Source organism: Oxyura jamaicensis, chromosome 2 (genome assembly GCF_011077185.1).
Source record: "Oxyura jamaicensis isolate SHBP4307 breed ruddy duck chromosome 2, BPBGC_Ojam_1.0, whole genome shotgun sequence".
Lineage (NCBI taxonomy): Eukaryota > Metazoa > Chordata > Aves > Anseriformes > Anatidae > Oxyura > Oxyura jamaicensis.
In genome coordinates this window covers 102,491-126,016 of record NC_048894.1, presented here as the reverse complement: position 1 = coordinate 126,016, position 23,526 = coordinate 102,491, and the positions used below count along the sequence as shown (strand labels likewise).

Below are 23,526 nucleotides of genomic sequence, written 5' to 3'. Positions count from 1 at the left end.
TGTGGTGCGCGGGGCCCGGGCCGCGGGGTGCGCAGCGAGCCCGGCGGCGCTGCGGCTCACAGGCAGCACGGCTCCTCGCGGTCGTTTGCCTGAAGCCTTCTCGAGCAAACCGCTACTTGAACGTGCCTCGCGCTACGCGGTGCCATTTCGTGAAATAACGTGGTAACGCGGTTCCTCGCTAGGAGTGGGAATAGCAGGCTCTGCACAGGCTCGGGTCAGTAGCCCCAGCGCTGGGAAAGCTGCTGCTTCCCTACCAAGTGCAGCAGCCGAATGTTGGTGTGGACTTTAAAGAAAAAGCATGTCGTCTTGCAGGGAGGTTGAGAAAGGGCTCACAAGATGGGAGCCAGTGTTAACTGTGAGCTTGTGTGACCTAAAAAAAACTTGAATACACAGTCCCAGTGCCACCTTGCCAAGCATGCTGACACATAACAGTTTGGTTCCAGATCACAAGTGCCATCAGTTCCAGTCAACCAGAACCTCAGGAACCATTTAGTTTATGTCCTGAATAAGGTTGTGCTGCTTTGCGAGGCATGCTGCTTCTGAAGGACTGAGGGGGGGAGGGGACACGTAACACCCACTCTCCTGAAATTTCTGTAAATCCTGTGGGTATCCCAACACAGCAGTGCCTGGGCTGGGGTCACCCTGAAAATCAGTGGGGATTGTTGTCTTCATCCCCGTGTTCAAAAGGCCATGTGATCTTCATGATCTGCTCTTCACTGTTAGCTAATATGGTGCCTTCCCTGAGCTTGTTTTTATTACTGGTGGAAGGCAGCAATTTATTTATTTGTTTCAGATCTGATTCTCCTCTGTTTGCAGTCTTGCCAGAAAATTCACAGCCCCTAGACAAGAATTTCAAGCAGAGGAATAGAATAAACCCCTCTCGTAACCTGGCAACATCTCCTCTATTGCTGTGTCAGGCAGACTGGGAAACATCAGCCCCTTGCAAGCTGCAGACACACATGGAGCTGTCGGTAAGCAGATCGTGCCGCAGGCCACTGCTGCCTGCTCTGCCATGATGAAGGAGCCAGCGCTGCTGCTTGCGGAATGGCCGCTGTGCCGCCAGCACCCCGTGCCGTACCAGCTCCAGTCTAGGGCCACTGGAGCAGCAAGCGGTCATGGAGGCAGCCCCTTCCCCCGCGTGGCAGGTGGGCTCCACGTTCCCAGCAGCGTTCCAGGATGACATGCGTTGCTGTGCAGGGCTTTGTGTGATAAGCAGCGAGCTGCTGATGTCTTCTGGCAGCTGTGGTGTTAATAATTTGTCTGCATCTGTCAGTCACCTGGGGGTCTCTAATGGATCCGTCACAGCTGTATCAAAGCATCCTGAGGGCGGCCACCCCGCCAGTGAGGCTGGGAGCGAGGAAGCGAGGCAGGCACTGTGCCGTCGCCATGCTGCCCCCCCGCCCCCTGCCTCCCGCTCTTCTCACACTCTTTCTTTCCCCTTGCTCTCACACGCTGTCCTTCTCTGTTCCCAGCTCTCTGCCTCCTGCTGTTTCTGCCTTGTCCGAAGGGGATAGTTCTCAGCCTCGCATGCTGGAAACGCTGCCAGCGAATGTTTCTGTGTGCTGCCTGCCAGGTCCCCGGGGAAAAGGCCTGGAAATGCAGCGCGGGAGGAGCAGTGGGAGCAAGGGAAAGCCATTGTTTCTCACTGCTCGCCTGCTGCATTTTCTAATGGGAAAACTCCCTCCGCGAGGTACCGAGTTTATGTCGCTGTGAGGCTGCCCCCTCCCCCTTGCCCCAGAATTTACCATCCCCTCGCGCTGAGGAGGAGAGGCTGCAGCACCACTGCGAAAAAGCTGAGGCGTGTTTTCAATTTGCCTCCTGCTTATCTCTGGTGTTTGGACAGAGAGGTTTAAAAAGCTGGATTTTCTGTCCCTGCAGAGTAAACACACAGAACCCGGCAGCACAAACTATTTCTGGCTTATCAGTGGAGGAATGCAGCAGCTGAGGCTTAGCGCGAGTGGGCCGTCAGGAAGGCCCTGAAGGGGCCCCCTCCCCACTCCGCGCTATTAGAAGTGTGAGAGCCCAGCAGGACTCAGAGGGGAGAGTTGGAGAAAAAGGCAGAAAAGGGAAAGAAAGAGGAAGAGAGAGAGTGAGAGAGGCTGAGCAGACCCTGATGGCTACAGACGAAGTTACAGGAGGGGCTCGCAAAGCTACGAAAAGCAAACTTTTTGAGTTTCTGGTCCATGGGGTGGTGAGTCGGGAAAGTTAGTGAGCTGGCTGGCTCTGAATAGAGGGATGAGTGGAAACTGGAGGCTCTGTGCTGGGCTGGATCGGCTCCTGCAGTGTGCTCTTGGGGCGGTGGTAACTGCCTTGCCAGCAGAGCACCGGGGTCTGTAAAACCCCCAGAATATGCACCGATTCATTGATAATATAGGCTTGTGTCTGGGGGGTTGTGTGCTGTGATTTTTGCTTTGATTCTCCATGACTGGTGAATGGCATGCTATTGAGCCTGACCATGGTGCAGAATCTGCACTGGATCTGACCCAAATGGGCTTGTAGGACACTTTGTTCTGTAATCAAACTTGTGTTTTGAAAAACAATTCTCATGCAAGCCTGATGAAGTCTTGTGGTACTGCGCTCTGGTTCTTGTCTTCAGTCTGGGCTCTAATGTATCTGCTGGCTACTTAACAGGTGACTTTCAGGGGCTTGAAGAGATTAGCTCGCAGATCTGTAACGGTCTATGGGCACTCACCCATGAGAGAATTTCAGGGTGCCATGCTTATTAAATGAATACTTCATGTCTTTAAAAAGATGTCCTGCTTTTGTTTAAAGAATTAAGGCTTCAATCTCCATTTAAGGGGAAATGCTAATCCTGTTTTTCTGCCATTGGAAATTGTTTTTTAAATGTCTCTCTAATGGTTGAAAGCAATCGCCATTTATAGCATTTGGATTTCTTCTATTGATTTTAACAAAAATAAGACCCAACGGATGCAGATATTGTTTGGACAGAGATAGTGTGTTTTCTCTTGAGGATTCTAGCACCTTCTGTGAGACCTCTTTGAAGACATCAGCTGGACAGTCTTGTGCAAAGACCTAGAAATCTGGGGAGCTCACTGCAGGCCTCTAAGTTGTCTCCATAATTCAGGCTTGCCCCAGATGTGTTGAATCCAGCTTGTGTCCTGCAGATACTGGATACGGTGAGACTTGCAAGGCGAGGGACCTTCAGGCGGCATTCTGTTTTTGTGAGAGCAGCGAACAGGTGATGTGGTACCAGTGCACAGGAGCAGTCTAGTCTGCATTGCTAGATGGGCGGATGTGCAGGAATGACTGAATAGCAGGTGTGCAGGTCTGTAATGGTGGTTTCATTGTGGACATGTGAGTGTATTAAGATGACTATAGTTGGGCAGAACCATAGGCGACGTGGGAGGGGTGTGCATGTTTTTCCTTTTCCAGGGCTTCTGTTGGCATTTGCACACCGGTGGTCTTCCTTCAGTAACAGGAAGAGTTGCTGAGTTAGTTGGGTGAATTTGCTTCTTTCCCATGTCGGTGTGAAAGAAGCATGCTAGCCTCTTAAGCATGGGAATTTTTAACTTACACTAGAATAAATATAGTAGAACTTGTTTCCGTTATTTATCTGGATGCTAGAAGAGTCAGACTTGTCAGCACTGGGTGTTTAGCTACTGCTGGCATCTTACTTGTATACGTGCATTACCCTGCATACCTGCTTTTGTTTGTCATCTTTTCATTACCTCTTAACGAGGCTAGGGGTTCTTGTCTGTTATTCTCTTGCTGGAACACCTCTTCTAGGACCCTCTTCTCCTTTAGTTCTGCTTTTGCTTCTGTGTTTGTTCTTCACCTCTAGTTTCTTCCTGATCTCAGGATCAGTTTGATCAAAACAGGTTGAGGTAGTCAGTCTCCCAGTACTTACAAAAGATTAAATATATATATATATATATAACTTCATTTTATCTCTTCGGGTCCAGTATCCTACCAAAGAGAATGAGCCATCACAGCCATTACCCTGAGTTCACATACTGCAGAGTCTGGTTAGCACATACAGTATGTCTGCATCGGGATGAATTAATTGAAAATTCAAAATGAATAGCAAACTTTTCCAGAATTCCTTGGAATCAGATTATGCCCCCATTTCAGGGAAAAACACCTCTTCAAATTATTTATATTTTAACTACAGTAAAATTATTTATTTGGTTATTAAAGGCATTATTATTATTTTGCAAAAATGGGGGTATGTAAATAGGGGTAGAAAGTTGTGAGAAAAATTCTGCTATGTGAACAATTAAATGGAAAGGAGAATTTTGTGGTATTTCCTAAGGACAGTTAGATTTTGGATTCATTTGATCTTTCTGGAAACCTATGTTCTTTTGCTGAGGTCACTTTGCCCTTTGCTCTTGTGCATTTCATCTTGCCTTTGTTCTTTTCCATATTGCTAGCTTAGAAGACGTCTTCTTCCCTGTTTGTGTCATTCAAATAGGATGCCTCTGTAATGTAAGATCTCTTAATGGTTAAAAATCTTAAATGCAATACTCTATCCTGCTTAAATTCTTGATAGTTTGTTACACTTCTGCTTAGCAGTTCTTTTAAAAATGGTAGATTTCTTTCAGTTATTTATTTTTACAATTTTCTAACTCCTGGTCTGTGGCATCAGGGTCCTGCACATTGTTTCTGTGGGAAGAGAGAAAGGGATTTTTTTCAAAGCTTTCATCCCTCACTTTGTCATTTTTTCCCCTCTCTGCTCTATTTCTAGCACTTTTATGGATATATACAGCTTTAATGACTACATTTATGCTGATTTATCTTTTTCTTGATGTGTTTTCTACTGTCCAGTAGTACGTTTCAGGCTTTCTTTGACATTTCCCTCTGGGTGTCCAGCTTTTGCTTTAAATTCTGTTGACCAAAACCAAGATAGTAATCTCTGCAGGCCATTCCTCTTCTCAGTGTCTTCTGTCCTCCAGATCCTATCATAGGCCGCCCTGTTGGCTAGATCCCTTCACTGGATGTTATCCTTGTATCCTTTTCTTTTTCTTTTTCTTTTTCTTTTTTTTTTTTTTCCTTTCTTTCTCAAATAAGTATCTTCACATATAGCCTTGAGAAGATCCATGGTGCAGATCTTGTCAAAGCTTTTGTCCGGACGTCTGTCCTTTAGTGACTCAATTGCAGCAATCTTCTCCTCTTTGGTACCTTGTACTGTTGACCTTGCCGGTGTCATCTTCCCACAAGAAGCTGCTGAGAAGTTCGTTTTCTTGTCCAGTTGTTCTGACCTTTATAATTTGTTTCTGTGTCCTTTTTCTGTTCCCACTTTATTGTCCTTCCAAAAGCAATCCTTTCCTGTTATACACAAGATATACCTATGAAGGTCTATGTCCCTTTTTTGAACTATCAAGTCATATCTGTATTTACAATATACTTGTTGTCAATTCAAATCACTTTCTTCCCTTAGTTATTCTTTGCCCCCTGTGCTGTGCTTGAGAAACTCTTAAAATAAGTCTTTATATGCATTTATTTTCTGCTAATATGTGCTTTACATAGTTTCTGCTAATCTCTACAGTTTAATACTAGTTATGCATTAAAACATAGATTAAAGGACGAGTCTGGTTTTCCAAAGATGTATATGGAGTGTTTAATAGATTCAACAGTGTTACGGAAAATGGGATGAGCAGTGAATTTCAGAAACAAATTTTGCATCTCCTCATACATAAATGAACTATAACCATGCAGGAGGAAGTCTCAGATGTTATTGTGGGCTGCCTAGTATGTAGCAGCAGCCACTGCTACTAAAAAACAAGTAAAATGTTTGCTTCATTAAGCAATGGGGCAGAGAGTAATACAGAAGGCATTGCCAATCTGTTGGCGCATACTTACAAGATTTATTTTTTTCATTTTGGTCGTGTAGAACCATGCTCATTTGTGTGACAAATAAGCAAAAGGAGGGGTAACTCAGCAGTGATAGTGGGAGGCCTGTGAAGACTTCATCAGTAAGAGAATGGAGAATTGGGGGTGGTTAGGCCTTGTAGGAAATTATTTTTTTTTTTGGTCATAATATCTAAGGATGGAGATTGATTAGGAAAGTTGTGAAGTCTGGAGGCTCTTAGGAACTGCTTAAAGGAGTAAACATCTGTCAAAGATGATGGAGATACTGGTGACACTTTATTCAGACAAGGAAGGACTGGATGACCTCAAGGACTCATATTTCAGTATGTTATGGTATTTTTTTTGTTATAATGGGAAGAACTACAGATACTTTCCCCAAATTGAACATTGGTCTGTTTTCTTTCAGCTAGTCATCAGTCTGTAAAGATCACTACCAGAAGGAGTGAGGTTGAAGAGATTATTAGGTTTGAAAACATTGAACTTCATTAATGAAAAATATCTTACTAATCTTTATATTATCGTGGATATAAATACTATCTTGTCAGAGTATGAACACTAGAAAGGGTAGAAGAAAGCCTCATTAACTGTCATCATTGGACAGTTTGTTGCACTTTCCTAATACAGAGTGCTCTGTACGTCTCTCCGTGCTAGGGCATTTTCAGAGAATGGTTTCTGGAACGAAGTCACTGGTTTACTGCATATCTATTTTCTGTTTTGTTCAGCAAGGAGATGCTTGGGGTGTGTGCAGGGCAGCCTGGGGAATTCAAGTGATGTTACCACAGTGAAAAAACGTGACTGGGAGATGGTACTTACAAAAGTCTGGTGGAGTAAAAACATCGCACAGCGTTCAAAAGTATAAACAAGCTGCCTATTAGGAAGAAAAGATTTGGCCTTTCATAGCCCTGAACTAGTTGCATGCTAACAAAGACAGAAAAGTTCACACATAATTAAGAAAAGTAAATCACGTTAATTTTAGCTAAAGTTTTAATAGAGATTGACGGGACTTTGTGAAATTGGCTTGTTACACGAAATTGTGTTGCTCATTGAGAAAAGTTGGATTTGCTGATAAATACAGGTGCACAGATGTAATTATCTGTGAGATGTTTGAATTGCTCTTTTATTTTAAAAAAATAAACGCTGTAGGAACATGAACACGGTCTCACTGGATCACTTAGCCCAGTGTCCCCAACTGTGGGGAGTAGCAGAAGGCGTCATGGAAGTATAGGAGCAAGGCAAAAAGTAATACTCCCTGCAAACACTCTGAGCTTTGTAGCTTTCCGACCCAGAGGTGCCCTGTATATTTAGTACTTCTGGGGATTTTATTTATCTTAGTGTGCTGATAATTTATTGAACCCACATAAACTTCAGTGTTCTGTGTCTGGAAATTTTTGCTGTTAATCTTACATAAAGATACACCTGATATCACCAGCTGCTAGCTGCTGTATAATTCTTGTTAGGAAAGACAGTGAGGAAAGCAGACCTGATGAAAAGGATCTGTGGGTGCTGGTTGACAAGAAGCTAGCTGTACACGGGCTGGCAATGTGCACTTGCAGTCCGAGAGGCCAACGATATCCTGGCTGCATTAACAGAGGGGTGGCCAGCAGGGCAAGGGAGGTGATTGTCCCCCTCTACTCTGCTCTCATGAGACCCCCACCAGGATCCTTGTGTTCAGCTCTGGGGCCCCCAGCACAGGAAAGACACGGAAGTATTAAAACGAGTCCAGAGGAAGGCCACAAAGATGATCAAGGGGCTGGAGCACCTCTCCTACAAGGACAGGCTGAGAGAGTTGGGGTTGTTCAGCCTGGAGAAGAGAAGGCTGTGGGGAGACCTCGTAGTGGCCTTCCAGTATCTAAGGTGGACCTGCAGGAAAGCTGGGGAGGGAGGGACTCTTTGTCAGGGAATGTGCTGATAGGACCAGGAGTAATGGCTTTAAACTAAAAGAAGGTAGTTTAGATTAGATATTAGGAAGATATTCTTCACACTGAGAGCAGTGAGGCACTGCAGGAGGTTGCCCCCAGGAGCTGTGGGTGCCCCATTGCTGGCAGTGCCCGAGGCCAGGCTGGATGGGGCTGGGGGCAGCCTGGGCTGGTGGGAGGTGTCTGTGCATGGCAGGGGGGTTGGAATTCGATGGGCTTTGAGGTCCCTTTCAGTTCAAACTATTCTTTAATTCTATGATGACTTGATCAGTCTTTTCTTTGTTATAGCCATGATGTTGCAGAGCTCTGTTCTCTCTCCCAAGACCCTTCCAAATTTGTTTACAGAGTGAAGAGGCATATTCTCCTAGTTGTTCTTCCCACAAAATCCACTCCATATCACATTAGATCACTGTAGTGGGTGTGATCAGATCAACTAAAACCAGCAAGCTGATGGAACTCAAAGCTAGTGTATTGGCTTTTTCAGTTTCAGTTCCGAAGGCTGGTTTTGTTTAGTTTTAACTGTGTGCATTCAAGTGCTTTTTTGGGGGTTTGGTATCTACTTGTTCAGAGTTCTGGATGGACATGCATGAAATAGAAAGGTGGTCTCTAACCTTTGTCTCAAGTTACAATTCACAGTTTTGTAAATGTGTTTTCCAAGTTAAAGATTTTTGGATTGTTATGAACATTCTTCAAAATTGGGTGGAACTTGGAAGTCACAGCTGTGGAACACTTGGACCATGATACTAGGATATGAGTGCTTTGGGGAAATGGAGGAAGGTGGATATAGTAGATGAACAGTAAGAATGAAAATACTGATATTTCTGCTTACTCTTTAAAAGATTTAGAGACATTTAAAAAACAGGAAGCCATATGAGGTCATACCTGCAGTTATTAGAGGAGAGAAGATGTCTACAAGTTAGTTTCTTGTACTTAAAAGAATCTGTTTCACTATTGGGGAACCATTTGGGCAGTCAGTCACCTGTTGCCACCTGGCAGTATTAGCTTGGCTAAATTTCTTAATGGTTCCATATACTTCTTGTGGCCTGTTCTTTAAGACAGCATCTGACATATCTCTTGCTTATGTTTATACCTTACAGAAATTAGCAGATATTGTAATGCTATGTTGTAAACCTTGTCAACCCAAGGTAGCTCATGTTTTAGTTCCCAAAATATACTGTTTGGATAGTTGGTAATTGTTGTTGTTTTTCTGAAAATGTATCCATTTCTATATTAACAAGAAGTCCATAGCTGTTCACTGCTTGCCATCAGAATCATCCTACATGCTACCAAGATGGACAGCGCTTTGCCTTTTAGAACAGGAAGTATGTAGGTACAGCTCAACGATATATTGCATTGCAACAACTCCAAGCTCTCTGTTCAGTCCATTTCTAAGCCTCCTGTAGGTATCTTTGCTTTTCCTAACACTTTCTTTTCTTTGTACCTATCAGTTCTCCAGGTTATTGTCCTCTACCTGGTATGTTCAGGCAGGAATCCTCTTTTCACCTGCTTCAGCATTTTGGCTGCTGTGATGTTGATGTCTCTTGAGAAAAACATCTGCAGTGGAAATAGGCAGAACACCTCTCCACTGCTGTTTCAAATCTTCCATCAGAAATGACAAATTTGATTGAAGAATTATGAAGAAAAAGAGGAAAAAGGCAATCCTCTAATGTAACAGGATGTTTAGGAAGGGAAGAAAGTAGAAAAGTCAAATGTGTGGCTTAAGCAGCTATGCAGTAGAAGGTAGTGACAGAGATTTAGCAGCAGTTGGTGGTGTTCTTTTTGCACTGACAGTGTGCTCAGCTTTGGAAAGATGTAGCCTAGGCCAAAGATGGACTGTTTACAGATGCCGAAGCAGTGAGGAATGCAGGCAGTTGGCAGAATTCTTAGGGACCAGAATGCACGCGTTAAATATTGGTTGTGTACCTTTCTCTGTGTGCTGTGCTGTTTGGCCTTGTCTAGCTGCTTTGCAAGCAGACCTATTCAACTCATTGCATCATCTGCTGAGAGCTCTAAGAGTGGTTCCTTCGGCTGGGGACATACTGTGGGCTTCCTCGTTTATTATGCCCCACAGTGTTTTTGCCCTCTTTCCAGTAATGTTTGAAGTAGTGCAGAGTAACACATACGTATATGGAATCAATAGAGGAAAAAAGGTCTGTGTGTGTGAACAGAGGTTGAGTAGGAGCATCTGAGATAGATGATCTCCTAGGAAAAAGAATGTGTTAGTACTGTTCTGCTCTGCAGCCTTCACCATGGATGATATTTGTTCAGGACAGCTTCCATTCCTCTGATAACATGAGGAAGAGGGGAGAGAGAGATCCTAAGCTATAGCCGGTGGCACTTCACCGGTCTCTTTCAAAAGATGTAGCTGTAATGTAATAATCTTTAGTGTCGTGGCAAGTTTTTGTTTGTTTGTTTTTGTTTTGTTTTGGTTTTGTTTTTTTTTGGGGGGGGGCCAGGATGGGGAAAAATTGTGTTTTTTTTTTCTGCCACAGTCTTCTTTCACACGTCTGAGAGCAAAATAAACTGTTAGGTAAGGTAAGATATTGCTTGTGTGTTCTCCTTTTACAAAAGTTTAGCTAGGGAAAGCATTTCTATATCCATTGGGAGTCTGGTGGGCTTATGTCAGTGGGATGGCAGCTGCGTAGTGAGCAACATTTTATCTGCATATGTTATAGGAGATAAGAGTATGAGAAGTTAAGGGAAAGAGTGAGGCACATAAATGGGTGAGATTGCCTATGCTGTCCACAACGTTGCTGCTCTTGCTAGAGCTGTCTCGTTTTTCTGTTCCATGCTTTCTCTACCTTTCTCTATTTTAATGCTTAACAAAGGGAACTGAAGATAGTTCAAAGATCTCAAATTTAGATCAAGACTAGATCTGGCTTGCTGATCTTGTTCTCCAGGCTTTAAGGTGTTCTTTATAGAACCGGAAGAGTGTGTTTGCAGTCTGGTCCCTGTGGCTAGACAGTCTCCAGGGGAGATGAACATGAGATGAGTATGTCCAGGATCTTGACTCTTCTGAATGACTGTCAAATGTCCCAGGATGACTGACAGGCAACAGCAGGCCTAACGGTCTGTTCTTTGCTGGAAGAAGGCCACAATTTGTAGATTGACAGACAACAGAAAGATCTTAAATACAGTCTCAAGTGTGAAGCCCATTCTGGGCCATTTGTTTCTGCAGACCCTGCTTGGGTCAGGGGGTGGGAAAGAACAGAGTTGCTCTGTTCCAGCAGTCTTCATAGCTCTGTTTATGGGAGACAATGAGTTCAGCTCTGCACAGAGCCTCAGTTTTGCCTGTTTGCAGTCTCTTGCTACTGCTCTGCTCAATGCCCGTGCCCATGATCACTCTCCTACATGAATACTCCCTGAATCCACCTGCTTGGCTGACGTTGCTGGTCTCTCTCCTACCTCAACGTTCCCTCTCTGTCCAAACCAGTTATAGCCATTGCTTCGTTACTGATGGTTTCCCTTCTTTCTTTCTTCCTTTTTCTTCGTGCATCCAAGCACAAGGAGTATGTAGGACTTGTGATGATCGGGGAGGGCACTGAATTGGGGCTTTGGGAACTACAGAGAACTTGGGTGGGTAATCTGGAGAGGCAGCTAAGCACTGTTGCTTAGGGCTTTCAGCCAGAATAGGTGCTTTATTACTGTAAAATGTAACAGTAAGAGCTGCTTTTCTGGCTCAGAGGAAAGGTCCTTCTAGGCCTGCAATGCTATCCCTAACAGCAACTATAACAGATGGCTACAATAGACAGAGAGAAGGGCAGGTGTGTTGAACATCAGTCTTCAAAATTTTTTGACTGTGCACCCTTATCAGTAAAAAATTCTTGAGCGTGCACCCTCCATATGTATGTGTTTATTTATAAATTCTGTACATGAACTCCCATACTACTATGTACATTATAAAACAAACAGATATTTATTTTTTTTAAAAAAAAAAAAAAAGATAAAGATGAAAACTCCATTAAAAATGTTAATGGTACTAAAAAGTCTTTACTCACTTCTCACACCCCAGTGGATTGTCCTGTGCACCCTCTGGGGTGCACACGTTCCACTTTAGAGACCACTAGAACACCTCTCCTGTATACTTCCTCAGTCTTTGACTGTTGATAACTCAGAGAAGTTTCTGAGCCAAACCTGTTTTCCGTGTCTTTAGCATCCCTTTGAAAAGTAGTTCCACGGCTTCACTACCCACTGCGTGGCAAAGCGCTGTTTTGTTTGTCTGTGAGCCTGACTCCTCGTTTCTCTGATGGCCAGGGTTTATGTACTAGTAGGGGCAGTGAACAGTCAATCCCCATCTGCCCTCTCCAGGCCACTTGTGATTTTGCAGAGTTCTTGCAAATGCCACCTTAGATTACCTTCGGTCATCTGTTTCCAGGCTGAAGAGTCGTAGTATATTTGATTTTACCTATGTGGGTACTATTCCATATCTTAATTTTTCCATACCATTCTTTGTATTTTTTCCATGCCTAATTTACCATCAACAGAAAACAGAACTGCACACAGTATTCACTGTGCTGGCAAACCATGAACAATGGTGCAGTGATGTTCTCTGTTTCTTTCCTTGTCTTTTGAATTATTTAATGGCTGATGCTTTTTACAGAGGTGTCTGTTTAAGAATCTTGCTTCTGTTGGGCAACAGTCAGCTCAGAGTACATTGTTTTGTATGTGTTGATTGGATTGATTTCTTCTGTGTAAATCACTTGTAATATGTATTGAAGTCCATTTCCATCCTCCTTTTACTTGTGCAGTCAGTCTCCTTAAGTCCTCCTACAGTTCTTTGAATCTGGTCTTCATCCTTGCCAGCCTGAATAACTTAACATCATCTACATTTTTCTACTTCCTTACTTTTTCTCTTTTTTTTTTTTTTCTTTCTTTCTTTTTTTTTTTTTTTCAGGTTGCTTCTGAATATGCTGACAAGCATGGGTCCCAGAAAAACAACTTTTATTGTCAGAAGCATTTACTTTTTCACCATTTCTATACTTTAACCAATTACTTATCTGTAACAGATGCCATGGCCTTTTGGTTTCCTTGAAAGACTTTTTAGAGGGAGTTTAGAATTTCAAAATACTTTTTGTATGATCGTTCTTTTTCATATGTTGGTTTAGATGCATATAGTGTGTGTGTTTGTGTGTTTGTATTTTCACAAATATGTAAATATTTATAATAAACATTTTGGTAATTCTTAGAATGAAACTAAATTCTCTCCGTTTTAAGTTTTATGAGTGGCAGTTATTTTAATGGTCTTTTACCTTGAGGAATATAAACTAAGATTTACCATTGACTTTGCTATATGTCTAGCACATCATTAAGCTCGTGGTCTCACCTAAAGCATCTGTTCCAGAGCATGCTGAAGTCAACATAAATGTCAGGACTTTCAAATGCCTAAAGCAGCTGCTGGCAAACTCTCTCTCTCTCTCTCTCTCTCTCTCTCTTTTTTAATTATAGAGACTTGATTGGAAAGATGACCTTTTCTTAAAGAATTATTGTCACTTCATGAGCTTATGGTGCTCTCCAGTGTAGGTGGAGGCAAGGGCTCCTAATGGAAAATGTTTTCGCATAGTATTTCCATATTTCAGCTTTGCTTGTTACAACATCCCTACTGAGCAAAGCAACCTGCTAGTCATGGCAAAATCTGAAGTGCTGTGGATGTGAGCTTTCTTGTGGCTTTGTTTAGTGTGTGGACGGCACCAATTTGAACTGTGTGTAGCATGCCATGTCAGCTTCAGTCTGAAGGTAGAGCTGTCTACTGTAAGCTGGCCTGGGTGTTACTGACCACTGAGTGTTTTCCCTAGCCTAGAATTTCTCATCCTGTTTCCTGTCTACTTTATCACAGAGTTCCTCTTTACGGTGTCCATGAAATTCCTATTCAGATCTCTTGCACTCTGCATTGCTGCATAGTGCTTAAAAGGATGGTAAAAATTGGGAACTTGCTGGAGCTAGTGTCTGGTTATGTACAAATGTTGTTGTAGCTGAGGAAGCAGGGACCAAACTGCCTCTTCTTTCTGTTTTGCTTCTTCCCTAGCGACCTGGGATGCCATCAGGAGCTCGAATGCCCCATCAGGGGGCTCCCATGGGTCCCCCAGGTCCCCCGTATGTTGGAAGCCCCTCAGTGAGACCTGGGATGCCCCAGACTGTGATGGAAACAACAAGAAAACGCACTGCGCCACAGCAGGTCCAGCAACAACAGGTGCAGCAGCAAGTGCAACAGCAGCAGCAAGCTACTCAGAACCGAACTAGGAGGTGAGTATTTCAGGAAGGAAGCAATGGAAAACAATTTGAGGAAGAAAAACTGATCTCTTTTTAGCAATAGGTAAGACTGTTAAGATTGAATGAGACAGACCAGAAGATTTATATAGTGTCAGTTTATTAAAACTGGCAAAAAAAAATAAAAAAAATGTAAATTTTACTCTGTGAATAGTCTCTGAACAAGTTGACCATTACTAATTTCTTGTTTTGCAGTTAAAATGCTTTTACCTTGCAAGTGTATTGGGCTATAAATCTGGCCATTACATTTAGCTTGTAAAGTTAATGAACAATTCTTTTGTAATATACTACAACGATTTTATAATTTGTTGTCTGTTTTGTATAGTTTCTCTGATTTCTGACTGGCTAAGAAAATGGTTTGTAAACAAGAGGCACATGGAAAAGATTTTTGGTTGGTAATGTGAACTCTTGTGCTATGGTCACTAGGCAGACTGTTCATAACAGTTACAGTTTTCCTAGGCATTGCTACATATAAAGTAGAGAGATAATCGTGGGAAATAATTTCACAGAATTAGAGGGACTTCTAAAATGATCTTTCTTTTTAATTTATGTCCACTTTGTACAGTGCTGAGTGCACTGTCTCTTAAATAACAGTTCTCCGATTTATTTTTAAAGTATTAGACCTTATCAGACAGGAGTTCCCAAGTGTGAGCTAGTTCCCAATAAACAGGTAGGGTGCAGTCATCTGGGCTGTCTGCCTTTTCCAAAATCATTATAGGTATATATAGATTCAGACATTTTTATAGCGGTGTCATCATAGGTAAATGTGGGTAAATGGTTGTAGGTAAATGTGACTTCCTATGCTCAGTGCTTCAGGAGCCCTGCTCTGTCCGGGGTATATGCCTTGGGTCAGCAAGCCAGACTTGGGAATGTTTGTATCTGGGATGCATCTGGAAAGGACTCCAATCCTGAGAGTATTAATATATTAAGATTGAATAAGATTAAATACAGAAGGAATGTGTGTGGGTGCAGCCTGTGAGCACAAGAGATACATGTGCGTCATGGAGGCCTTGCCCAGCACTAGCCAAAAAGCACATTCCACAGCACTTCCCAGGAGATTCTTCAGGAAACTGCACAAAATAATGCCTGGCCTTTAAATGTACAACCTGGAAAAATGCCACAACTGGATAATTGAATTAAACTTCAGTCACCAGTTTCCAGGGATCATTAAAGAAGAATAGTTTGTTACCTAAAAGTTGATGTCAGAAGCCACAGAAGGAAGCAGTTTCCCCTCCCAGTTCTTAATTTTAACACTTACAGCAGTAATCACTACTGTAGTGAGCCCAGCTTACACCAGTGATTGTTAGGTACTCAGAAACGTTTCTCTGTTTCTTCTGCCATGCCTTTCCTCCAGATAATGTTTTCGGTGTTTTCCCCTTGTTCATTTCTACCTCCCTGTCATTTCCCATTGAAACTTTCCTAGTTTTTCAGGCAAACTTTTCTGGCACCTTGGGTCCCAATTCTCGGATTAATTGAGCCCTCTGTTGTATGGCACAAAAGGGCCAAGATGGTGTAATCTTCCTTTCTTGGCAGATTTAGAAGACTAAAAGCAGGTAAATCTTTCTGTAACAGACTCCTGGAGAACTCTTGAGAACCATGTTTTTTGTGGGGTTGCCTTGTTTGTTATTTTCTTTATAACTGAAAGCCTTTGGGATTGCTGTGGGTGCATATTCCACTTCCTTTGGGAGGATGCAGTTTGCTCAGGCATTGCTTCGAGAATCTGAAGAGTTCAGTGCAGATGTGATTTTTGTCAGTTGTGGAAGGTCTTGGAGATTTAAACCATGTAACATTCTAGTCCCATTATTCCTGTACTTTAAAAAGGGACATAGTTCACCTGTGAAAGTGGATGCAACTGTGTAAATGAATTTTCTGCCCCAAGAGCGGATGTAGTTTGCACCTCCAAGCATAGAGAGTTTCTCAGGGTTGGCTTATGTGGAGAGGAAGAAGAATCTGTTATTTCAGGTCAGGCTTACTATTAGCAAATGCAGGAAGGGAGTATGCTGCACTAATGTGTGTGGAAACAGCCTTTATGTGGACATGGCTGATAACAGACTTTCAAGATGAAAACAGTAAGGAAGAGCATCCTTGTGACATGGCAGACTGGCAGCAGGCAGTTGTCGTTCTCCCATTTTTCTGTCACAGATGGAGTGATTAATCTCCTCCTCCTTAAGATAAAGGCCTCACAAATTACAGAGGTGAAGAGTAAGGCCTGAATTCTCTCTTGGCCTTGCTAGAGAAAGCTAGGTGACAGTTTGATGGGAACAAATGCTTTTTAGAATCTGAAGAATTCAAAAGACAATATATTTGGCAGTCTTCCTAACCTTACCGTTTCTTAGGCTTATATAAATTTGACTGTATGCATATGAACACGGGAGCGTTTTTAAAAGCATACATATATAAATGTGGTTGTGTCTGGGTATGGACACATTATGCATATTGCCTAGAGGAACACAGATATCTTCCCACATATATGTTCATAAAGATGAACAAGCATGGAGACATAAACCCACTTACCTTTGTAGATCACTCACTTCAAAAAAAGCAATTGTGTATATGCAGGGAAGGGTGCATATATATTTGTGTTTTCATATGCAAATGAACATCAGCACTCAAATTTGGGCATGAATAAATACATACTCAGATCAGTTTGAACAAGTTCATGTTTTCAGTTTACAGGCACTCACCTCTGACTTGTGTGTGTGCATAGGTATGTCTGTGCACACTTCCACACGTGTGCAGTGTCTGTCTCCATGCTCTTTCTGTATCTATAGACGACGTGCACATGCACTTGCATACATTGCCGCCCTGTACCATAGAAGATGCTGTGATCAAAGAACTTGTGCACTTCTTTCCAAGATGCATAACAGACAGCTCTGATTTGTTCTTAGCTAACTACCTCCCCAGGCTGCTGAGAGAAGGGGTCCTAGGTCCTGGGCATGGGTGAGACCCTTTTGCTGATGCATGCACAGCTGTGCACCAGCATGTGGAGATGTCAGGATAATTTAGCAGGTGGCCTCGTTACTCCTAGATCTGTCACCATGGTAACGTGTTTTTTTCTTTAAAAAATGTACAGTGCCAAGAGGAGGAAGATGGCTGACAAAATTCTCCCTCAGAGGGTGAGTCGCTTTCATTTCCTATTCCCTTCACAATCAGTTCAGCATCTTAGTGTAATTAGAGGGATTTTAGAAAATACTTTCACTTTTTGTTTAAAAATCTAATTAAAAAGTAAGTAGGCAGTGGGTGAAAGTCTAGAGAGCAAGGCTGGGGCTAGGGCTGGGGGCTGGGAGTGTGGAGTGCAACCCGGCCTGTGTCATCCTCTTGCATTGGGTTAGCTGTGCCAGCACTGCCACTTGCTGGATGGACAGTGGTGCTGGTCTGTGAGGTACATGACTTGATGGTGCTGGGGCCCTCTGGATCTTAAAGATGTTTTTGATCAATTTTTGAGGCTGGCCAAAAATTGGTTCAGAGTGCAGATGTTCCTGCAGGAGATGAACTTGTTCTTAGGTCTCCCTGGCCCAGTAGACCTGCCAGGTTCTAATTTTCACAGTTGTGTCTTAGTGCGACTGAATCCACATAAACAATAGAGTTCAAGGGGCCTGTGCTGTTCAGACAGATAATTCTCTTATCCTTGCAGATACGTCTAGCTTTTAGTGGGTGTCTATGCTTGATCCTCAATGTTTAAATGTTCTACTTCCTTTTCAAACATCAGCATTTCTCTCTACTCTCCTCTTTTAGGCTTTTCTGTTCCTATACCCTCTTTAGTACAGTTCCCCTAAAACATTCATGCTCACAAAAAACAAGTTTCTTTAGTCTTCTAAACACACACACTCATTGCACTGTAGTCCCAGTTTCCGTGGCTTCTGGTGCTCTTTCTGGGCTCAGAATTCCTTTCATAGGTATGTGGCTCTCCACTTCCTCTTCAAACCTACCTTTCAACTACTAGTGTGACTTGATGACAACTTTCAGATTCTCTTCTGTGACATTCCAAAGGTACCTAGTTACAACCAACTGAAGGTGAGCCCACTTTGGTAATCCTGATACCAAATTATCACTTCTCGTGTTGCAACTCCTGCCACCCTCTGAAAGCACAGTCTTTAGTAGGTTACCCAATAGTTTTTCATGCTGCTGTCTTCAAAGAACTAAGGTACCATGAAATTCAGACCTTTGAACTACTTGCCGTCTCCATGCTGTTTGTGTTGAAAGTTTCATTCCTGCTTTGCTTGGAGTCTGTACTTTCTTAGACAAGAAATGTAGCTGTCATTCTGTCTCACAAATTGTTTTCAGAGACAATTATATATCTTGTATGATGAGACTATAATTTTAAATGTGTCCATTTGAAGGCTTTTTTTTTTTTTTTTTTCCTCTATCCTGGTGCCTTTATAAGATGAAAAGGTCTCAGATAGAACAGAGGTAACCAAAATTATTTGACAACAGAAGACTTAGGCCTCTATCAAATCTATGATAATTTTTAATAGGTAGAGCATACCTTCAGATATGTCAAAAAGCTATACACAGATACTAGCACCTTTCAGAACCATGCTGTTACCAAGTCTCCCTGCCTTTCGGTATCTTTGTTGCTGTCAGCCAATAATTTTAACTGATGCAATGATTAGACAACACAAATTGCTAGAGTCCTGTCTGCAGTGGAGTTTTATGAGCACAGTTGAAGTGATGGTATCAATGATATGATTTTGTGCCTGAATTAAGGTACTCCATTAGGCTGCAGTCTGTGTATCAGAACCTCCTAACTTTCACCATTCATGAGAAGGGGAAATGCTGTGTACATTAGTGTCCTGTCAAGTGGAAGATTTGCACTGGTGGGTATGGAAAGCAAGCAAAACACAGGGTAAAACTTCCAGCTTTCCAGAGCTAGTTCTAGAGTATTTTCCAGCCAAGGGGCATCTGTTTCCACAAGCTTTTTGCAGTCTCTTGCTTGTGTTTTCTGGTAACTGTGATGGAAAGAGGTGTTGATATTAAACACATTTTACTCTTGAGAACCAGCTTATGTAATAGAAAATGGAAAATGAAGTGAGTTCTCAGTGTTGGTTGCTGTCCTAGTCAGGAAATTGCATGGATACCCTGCTACTGGACTTCCAGACGCTGATCAAGCTTGTGCTTTCCATTGCAGCGTGTTTCTACCTGGGTAGGGTTGCACATATGCTACAGTTTAGCTATTTGACAAGGACTTAGTTTTGCATAGATACAGTGGTACAAGAGCAGTTCAGCCTAGCAAACTATTACGTATAGGAAGATAGGATTATCGAACCGCAGGGGACCTCCTGGCACATCCAGTTTGATTCACCCTGCCGTGTCACAAAATTGCTGCCTCAAGACTAGTTAGTTTCCTTACCTATGAAATATTTTAGATTTGGCAGCTCCCACACTTTTTTTTTGGTTAGGCTCAGTAAAGCAAGTGCTTTCAGTTTTCCAAGTAAGAGTTCCTCCTTATGATTCTAATCCTCACAGTCCTTCATTGTATCTATTCCACGCTGATTTCACACCTTTTGAACTTCTTTAATTTTACCTCTCAGGAGATCAGAACTATACACAGCATTCTAGATTACCAGTATCACCGATACTTGAATAACGTTAATGCATTTTTGTGTCTAGTGGAAAGAGCTCATGATACCCCATTATGATCAGATTTTCTTTATTACAGCCTTCCTGCATTGATATAGCATACAGTCATTCTATGACTGACTAATACTCATAAGTATTTCTACTTCCTTTTCAACTGGTGATTTCCCATATTAGAGCAGGAATTGTTGGTATAGACTCTGAGGAACATGATCTTGTGCTTTGTAATGTTACAGTTCATCCCATTTCTATTATACAGTTCTCAGCTTCCTTATACTCTTTGTACTGTCCTCTGCCTTGTGTTGACACTACCACCAAATTTGTCATTATTAAGTTTTGTTAACATACTTCTAATCTTGTGTCTCGGTTTCTACCTCAGGCCACATCTGCCTTTAGAGAAACATGACCACACACCAGGTTGCTCCTCTTCTTTCTCCAAGCCATTATTCCTTATTACTGCTGGTCACTGTATGCCTTTCCCATAGTTCTGAGTCATTGCTTGTTTTCCAGGCTCTGTGACTGTGATTGACTGTTCTGTTTCTTCAGCTTCCATGCCTACTTTCTAATGCAAGAAGCTCTACTGAAAATTATTCTGACTCCACAGCTATGCATCTCTTTGCTTTCACCCATTAAGCTTGCTGAGTGGAGCGCAACTTTAAAACAACAAGCTATGTCTCCTTCGGTGGGATGCTTGCCTCTTACTACTGGCTACTCTTTCTCAGTGCTTCCCTCTGAGGACTTCTTGTCTATTTGTGTTGAAGGGTTTTCATACACCAGTCCTTCAATTTTCATCCTCTCCTCTTCACCTTTATAATCAGTCAACTCCTGCTGCTGTTCACTGACCACCATATAGGATTCCTCTGCTGAACTCTCATACCTTAATAGTTGTCCTGTTGTTGTTTATTCACTGTATGTCTGTAGTCCACCTTTTTCTCCATCTGTGTCAACCAGAAGTGAAGCAGCATACATGAATCTGCTGCTATTCATTCATAAGGAAAAAATGGTGAGGAATGTGATAATCAGTGGCAGCCTTAGCTTTAACAACTGTGAAATAATGAAGTTCAAGATCCTGAAGGGAATGAGAAAGAGAGCAAGTAAAGTGTAGACCCTGTATTTCAGACAAGCAGATCTTGCGTTATTCAGGGAACCGGTAGGTGTGATCCCATGGGAGGCAACTCTGAAGGGCAAGGTAGCTCAGGGAATCTGGGAGGTCTTTAAGGGCAGCCTCCTTCACGCTCAAGAGCAGTCCATCCTGATATGCAAGAAAATGTGTAGATTTATGAGGAGCCGAGATTGATAAGCAGGGAATTCGGAGTGCAGCACCCAGTATCAAAAGGCAGTGTACGGGAAGTGGAAGTGGGGACAGACTAAAGGAGGAATTTAGAAACATTGCCTGAACAAGTAGGGATTGGTATCAGAAAAGTCAAAGCTCAGCTGTAGTTGAGACTTGCAGGCAACATGAAGGACAGCAAGAAGAGCTTTCACTGCCACATTAGTAATAAAAAGCTGACCAAGGAAAATGTGGGCCTGGTGCTGGGTGCGGTAGGTGATATAGGGATGACAGACACAGATAAGGCTGAGTTACTCAAATCCTTCTTTGTCTCAGCCTGCACTTAAAATGTCTCCCATACCTCTGTGATCAGATAACATGTTCAAAAGTAATGACCAGTAATGGACGGGGATAGAGCCAGGGATTATATGAGAGAACTCAACCCATACAAGCCCATCAACAGGCTGCATCCACAGTGCTAAAGGAACTGTCCAATGTCCTTGCAAGGCTACTCTCTATCACCTTTGAAGTGTTGTGGAAATCAGGACAGGTCCTTGATGACCAGAGAAGGGCAGTTTTTGCACCCATCTTCACAGAAGAAAGAAAGAACAACCCAGGGAACTGCTGGGTTATCAGTCTCATCTTGGTCCCTGGGAAAATTGTTGAGCAGGTCCTCTTTGAAATAAATTTTTGGGCATGTGAAGGAGAAGGTGCTAACTGGGAGCAGTGACCATGGATTTACCAAGGGTAAATCATGCTTGACCAACCTCATTGCCTCTTCTGTTAAAATGACTGAATCTGTGAGCAAGAGATAGTAATGGATATCATTTACCTTGGCTTTTGAAAAGTTTTCAACGTTGTCTGCCACAATATTCATATATCCAAGTTGTTCCATTTTGATCTAGACAGGTGGAGAAGCAGACAGGTAAAAGATGGCTGGATGATTGGACTTAGAGGGTAGTGGCTAATGGGTCACACTACCAGGAAGACAGTGACAAGCTGAGTACTGCGGTGATATCTCCTGGCAGCTGTTCTGTTTAGCATCTTTATCAGTGACCTGGAGGAGGCAGTTGATACGTTTGCTCACAGGATTTGCAGATGACATGGGGGGTTGGGGTGGAGCAGTAGTTGATACGCTTGAAGGCAAGCTGCCATCCACGGGAAGCTGGACAGGCTGGAGGAATGGGCCGACAGGAACATCATGAAATTTAACAAGGTCAGTCATAAAGTTCTGCCCTGAGAAAGGAATAAGCTTTTGTTGGGACTACCAGTTGGGGGAGCATCTCTGCAGGAAAGGCCCTGGAGGCCCTGGTGGACAGTGAGCTGAGCATGAACAAGCGATGTGCCCTGGCAGCTGACTAATGACATTCTGGCCTGTATGAGCAAAAGCACAGGCAAGAGACTGAGAAATGTGACTACCCCTCACAGCTAGAATACTATTTCTGTTTTTCGGAACCCTAATTCAAGAAAGACATTGGCAAACTGGAGTGAGTTCAGCTGAGTGTCTTCACAAGGGTCAGAAGGCTGGAACAGCACATGCTTTCAGGAGAGGCAAAGAGAACTGGGCTTGTTCAGCCTGGAGAAAGGGTGGCTCTGAGCTAAAGCTCAGCTGGAATTGAACCCAGCAAGATATGTTTCAGGCAGCAAGAAAGCCTTCTGCAAGTGAGTCAGCAGGAGAAGGAAGACTAAGGAAGACCTGGGTCTGCTGCTCAAGTCAAAAGCTGTGGGAAAGGGTGAGGTGCTCAGTGCTGCTTTTGCCTCCATTTCTCCTGGCAGGTTGTGCCCTCAGGCCTCCCTGGCCCCTGAGCCTGGGACAGAGCTGGGGGAGCAGGGCTATTGGGAGAGACCCTGACAAGCTGCAGAAAGAGGATGGCAGTTCAACATCATGAAGTTCAACACAGGCAAATACAAAGTCCTGCTCCTAGGCTAGAATAACCCCATGCGCTGGTACAGGTGGGCATCAACTGAGTAGAAGACAACTTTGCAGGAGAGGAGCTGGGGGTCCTCACGGACGGTAAGTGGAGAATGAGTCTGTGAGGTAACCCAGCTGTGATAAAGGCTGACCACAAAATGGGCAGTATTAGCCTGAGTGATGCCATCAAGCCAGGGAAAGAGGCTATGCCAAACCTGGAAAACTGCACCTGGATGCTGCACACAGGACCAGAAAGACTTGTGATGTACCGCAGCGAGCCCCACAGCAGGCCACGAGGATGACTGGGGGCTGGAGCACGTGCCTGCCAAGAGAAGCTGCAAGAGCTGCATTTGTCCAGCCTTGAGAAGAGGCAGGGAAGAGGAGAGCCTATTGCTGAGTGCGACTGCCTTATGGGAAGGTGCAGAGAAGACGGAGCAAGGCTCTTCTTGGAGGTGCACAGCAACAGGATGAAAGCTACACCTTGCAACATGGGAAACTGACTCAACAGGAGGAACCATGATGATACTAAAACACTGGAACAGGTTGCCAAAAGATTCCGTGGCATGTCCAGCCTTGGAGGTATTCAGAACCGACTAGATGTTTTCCTGAACAACGTCACTTGAACCTTTCTTTTTTGAGAAACAGTTGCTCTGCATGACCTCCAGAGGTTTGGCTGATCCAAATTATTTTGTGATTACTGAGGTTTAAACAATTATCAATCCAAATCATGTTTTTGCTTGATATTCAGTGAATCTTTT

The 23,526-nt window shown here is 43.2% G+C and overlaps 1 protein-coding gene across 18 annotated transcripts in view; it reads left to right on the top strand.

Annotated features, from left to right (window-relative positions):
- Positions 1–23,526, top strand: part of SMARCD3 (SWI/SNF related, matrix associated, actin dependent regulator of chromatin, subfamily d, member 3) — a 104,595-nt gene that overhangs the window by 34,205 nt on the left and 46,864 nt on the right. For 2 of the 18 annotated variants that reach the window (XM_035316596.1, XM_035316595.1), the window contains exons 3-4: positions 13,768–13,985; positions 17,083–17,125. The exons of 1 other annotated variant lie outside the window; for it this stretch is intronic. In XM_035316596.1, coding sequence (XP_035172487.1) covers positions 13,777–13,985; positions 17,083–17,125 — 252 coding nt within the window. In that variant the 5' untranslated portion in view covers positions 13,768–13,776. 15 more of the 18 variants (XM_035316601.1, XM_035316603.1, XM_035316588.1 and 12 more) reach the window with 14 other exon arrangements.